The sequence below is a fragment of the Musca autumnalis genome, unplaced genomic scaffold, assembly GCF_047663935.1.
Source record: "Musca autumnalis isolate F117 unplaced genomic scaffold, ASM4766393v1 scaffold_3, whole genome shotgun sequence".
Lineage (NCBI taxonomy): Eukaryota > Metazoa > Arthropoda > Insecta > Diptera > Muscidae > Musca > Musca autumnalis.
The window spans coordinates 116,202,410-116,207,412 of record NW_027411866.1 but is presented as its reverse complement, the minus strand read 5'-3'; the positions used below and the strand labels follow the sequence as shown (position 1 = coordinate 116,207,412).

Sequence of the window (5,003 nt, the reverse complement as noted above, 5' to 3'; positions counted from 1 at the left end):
AAATGGAAGGTGCTTACACCTGGGAAGTTTTCAACGAAACTATGAATGTTACACCAGGCAATGCCCTCAAAAATACTACATACCTTGAAATAACGCGCACCAAAAAAAAAAAAAAAGGAATTGGAGTTATCCCATAAAACTCGTCGAAGGGAGTAGATTAATTGGGCTTAAATGCACAATGGGTGTTGACATTTTTGTTTTTAAAAGCAAACATGATCACGACATTTTTAACAATATTTCTAAAAACGAATTTCAAAGAAAAGAGCAAAAACTTTCGTTCTATGCGTGATTTTTATCTCTGAAGGTTAGTCTAATATGGGTCAAGCCTTGCTGATACGGGACTTTCCATATATAATTAAATTATTTATACGTACACGGAGAAAAAATGTGCAGCAAACAAATAATATGTTTGGATCCAAATATTTTTTGTTTGCAACAGTCCCTATCATATGTCTGGATCCAAACATATGTTAGGTTAGTGACTCTTGCAAACATATAATATGTTTGGATCCAACATATTATTTGTTTGCACCCAAACATTTTATTTGTTTGCTGCATTTATTTTTCTGTGTGTACTCTATACATAACACCGCTAATGATTTTTTGTTGGAAAATAACTTCAAAAACTAGAAATTTCTAGCCAAATTGCCTATAAAAGGACAATAATTACGATCATGCCAAAATTACGTCTTTCTGTCGGAATCAATCACAAAACTACGGAAACGATAGGGAACCAATTATTCTACCATTCTGATTACTAAAATGGCATAAAAAGCCAACAATTTGGAAATAATTAATCGATTATTGTAGTGCATGATTTTCAATGCTCAATTTAAAAATGTCCACTTTTTGTTTTCCGGTAAAATTTTAGTAGAAGTATACTGTAAATGAACTATTTTTCTATGCCATCTTAAAGACAACTTTTCGGCCTACAAAATTATTGCTATGTTCCAAAACCTACCAGAATCTACAATATTTTACTACGATAAGAATATTTCCTTTATGTTATCGAAAAAATAGTTCTGGAACAGACCATATATTTTGTATTGTTAAAAAATATCTACTCGTTTCGAAGTTATCAACGATTACACTTTTAATTTCAGGTTGCATCATTTTCAGTGGCACCCACTGTATAAGCCACTTAAGCGTAGGTACCTACCAAAGGGATAAAATGCACGTAGCAGTTAAAGCACACATATTGTCTAGCAATAGCAAATTATCGATAATGAAACTGTTCCATTAATATAAGGGTCTATGTCAAAAAATTGTGATAATACTGAAGAAATTTTGTTTCTAATCGTCGATCCCGTTAGCATGTACATTCCCCTTTTGTGAACTGCTTTTAAAAATAAATAAAAAAATATCTAACTGCATGCGATTTTATTTACAACGCCAATAAATTTTATTTTGCTTTCAAAGTATTTCCGAATTTGTATTATATTGTGCCATCGAACTGGGGGGCTCCATTGAAATATAGAATTTGTTGTATTTTATTTCGAATGCTCCGAGCCAACACAACAGTGAAGACGACAAAGAAAATACAGTTTTTCAGAAATATGTCGTTGCAATATTTATTTAAAATTTGCACAGTAATCGCCTGGCTGCCTTTCGCATTTGGTCATTCCGAAAATCCCTTGGATAATTTAAGGCTAGAAAGTTTTCAGGCAAAATCAACAAGTTTTGTACAAATTAATCCAGAAAGATGGAAAGCCTGTTCGGATTATTATGTGGCAACTAGTGAAAATATAACACGTGAATTTGAAGTGAATAATGCCGTGTGTGCTCATACAGCAGCTAAGGCACGTGCTACTATTGAAACAGAATTTTTCGAGACTCAAGCCGAGTTAGCGCAACAGGTTGATGAGACATGTGGTGCAATTGATCATTGTAAAAATGCAGAAGGAGCTTTATTACAGTTGCAGTGCTATGTAGATAAGGTGGGTTCAATAGTGTTCATTCATTGTTTCGTGAATTTAATTTGACAACAAAAATGTGATATTCAATTACAGAGTTACGATGGTTCTAAAGCCATACGATCACTCTCTTATGATGCCATCATGAACTCCGCAAAATTGAAGGAACAACTACAAGAAATTGATAGCCAAGAAGGGACTTGTATTGCAGAAAATCGCTTGAAATACGAAAGTGATTCAGCTGATGTTTATGACGAATTTATTAGCTGTATTTATGGCCAATCAACTGCACCACCACCCGGACATAATGGTGCCCACAAATGGAATATAAACTTCGTGCTTGTTGATCTAATTTTGTTGTTTTATTGCTATGTGTTAAAAGTTCTTTATATTGTCTAAAGCTGATAAAATGTCTATTTTCTGAGAAGCGCTAATCGGAAATACATAACTGCATTATCAACCAAAAATTGCGACTTCAACACACAATATTAAACTACAGCAATCTCGGATCGACAATTTGACAAAAAAAAAAAAAAAAAAAACCTCGAAATACATAATACTGGGCAATACCAGCTAGACTTAAACCTGACAGTTTGTTTGCGAGTAAGTTTTTCATGTTCAGGGAACACAAAAATCTAATTAGCGACCAAATCGGTAGAAAAATTTGACTAAAATCTTCAAAAAACCTTAAATGTTGGTTACTATTATATGGGTCCTATACCAAAACGTGAACTTATACTGTTTGATTTTTTTTCCAGGAGTGTTTTGAACCTTGTAACGACGCCCACGTTGGGCGCCATTTAATTTATGTAACGAACCACCACGCGGACCCTACTTCCTCCAGGAGTGGCTACCTCCTTGCCCCGGCCGTGCTCAGTCTTGGGGCAGTTCTTTCCCTTTGGAAGTAGACACGGTTTCGTATACACAAAAGTTAAAATAAGGTAGCTCTTTGTATAGGTAGAATAGAAATGGAAAGAATAGATGAAATAGGACAACAGAAGGGGAAACAATGAAAGGAAAAGGGAAAAAGAGTAGGGGTGATAGAAAGAAGATGATGATGTTACTAATTTGTAGCAGTGATAGATGTTAATTCACTGCTCAGCGTACCCTCCCTGCCATGCTGAGTTATTTTCAGCCCTATTGACCTCTTACTTACAGTCCTTCACCTTTCGCAAATAATAGCTGGCTAAATTTAATAATTCATTATAATTTTATTTACAAATTATGAAAATTATAATAAGAATTAATATAAAGATTCATGAAACACGATCTAATTAAATATGGTTTTATCAATGTGTGAATATTGTTTAATGGTAAAAAAATGAGGAAAATTAGGACTATATCCTTTTTATAAAATATTTATCTCAACCAAAAAAAAAAAAATGTTTGGTCTAAGTTAAAATTAGTTGAGCTAATGCAGACATAATGATTGAAAAGGAAAACTCACCATTTTACTCCCGCGATGTCATCAGGCCTGTTGACTTGGGGTTACTTAATAGGCAAATCTGGCTGCTGTTATAGAAATGTGATTATGAATGCTTAGCTCAATCCTTATGTATCCTACAAATTAAAACATAAAAATCTGGAACTCCATGGCCCAAAAAAGATTATTTCGTTAAATTGCGGTGGCTGGCAAATTGTTGTATAATGGCCAATTGAGTTTAATTCATGATTATATGAAGATTGTTCCAAGGAGCATACTCCTTAAGGAGTTGCCGACGTAGATGTTACTTCCTCTTCCTTAAGATAGCCTATTTTCTATTGTTGCGGCTGATTGATTAAAAATTGTTCTAATCCGGTTCAAAAAATTTTAATTTTAATCCAAATTTTTAAACTTTTTAAATTCTTATTGGACGTATTTCAAAATTGACGGTTTCCTTTTAAATTAGTTGATGATAACGTTTTCAGAAACCAAATGTCTGTATCAAGGATGCTTTGCGGCAATGTAAATAAAATATTTTCCAGCGATTGTCGGTGTTAGTTGATCTTCGGATTCGCCGATTCGGTACGGAATCAGCAGCCGAGACAAAATTCTTATAATATAAAATTCCTTCGGGTCCTTTAATATTTTCCTTTTTAAAAGGATAGATAAGAAATTTCCAAAATTTTCCTTTTTATATTTTTTTATTTTTATTTATTTGATGGTCTTTCCAGTTCAACTTTTCGAAATGAAATGGAGTTTCAAATTTGGAATATAGTATTTTTACTGAAAGTTTTGGAATTTTCCAACTCGAAACTCATAGCCTAAATAGTTCTAAGCCAAAGTTATTTGAATACAGTTTTTATGTTAAATAGTGGTTAAAACATTCTGCAGTCACAACCTGTACAAATGTCTTGCAACTTTAGCGAAGACTAAATACCAAATTTTGGTTATTTCAATTGATAATGTGGCTAAAAGTTTTAAGAAACCGAAAATCGGAGGGTACCGTTCTAAGGGGACTATTTGACGACGCGACAAATTTCTGGTTGAAAGTTTAATACCCCCTACGAAGACTGTCGGTGGGATATTGAAGCCACAACTTTAAAAATACCGAAAATCGGGAGGTACCGTTCTATGGGGGCTATATGAAAACGTGGTGGAAAGTTGTATATCCGCTTCGAAGACTAAATACCAAATGTCAGCCATTTCGGTGGGATATTAAGGCCACAACCTTCAAAATACCGAAAATCGGGAGGTACCGTTCTATGGGGGCTATATGAAGACGTGGACCTATACCGACAAATTTCCCTACGAAGACTAAATACCAAATTGTATTCATTTCGGTGGGATATTGAGGCCACAAACTTCAAAATACCGAAAATCGGAAGGTGCCGTTCTATGGGGGCTATATGAAGACTTGGACATATACCGACAAATTGTAATTGTAAATACTATTTTTTAGCAATTTCGGTGTGATAGTGATGCCCCAACCTGCAAAATATCGAAAATCGGGAGATATCGGTATATTGAGGCCAAAACCTTGAAAATATATGCCGAAAATCGGGGGTACCGTGTTATGGGGGCTATATGAAGACGTTGACCTATACCGACAAATATCAGGTGGAAAGTTTTATATCTGCTGCGCAGACTAAATACCAAATCTCAGTCAT

The 5,003-nt window shown here is 34.4% G+C and overlaps 1 protein-coding gene across 1 annotated transcript; it reads left to right on the top strand.

Moving 5' to 3' along the window:
• Window positions 1-1,514: 1,514 nt before the first annotated feature.
• Window positions 1,515-2,568, top strand: LOC141399941 (uncharacterized). Its single transcript, XM_073979310.1, has 2 exons — window positions 1,515-1,937; window positions 2,010-2,568. The coding sequence occupies exons 1-2, from the start codon at window positions 1,557-1,559 to the stop codon at window positions 2,310-2,312; spliced, it is 684 nt and encodes a 227-aa protein (XP_073835411.1). The 5' UTR covers window positions 1,515-1,556; the 3' UTR covers window positions 2,313-2,568.
• Window positions 2,569-5,003: the final 2,435 nt, after the last annotated feature.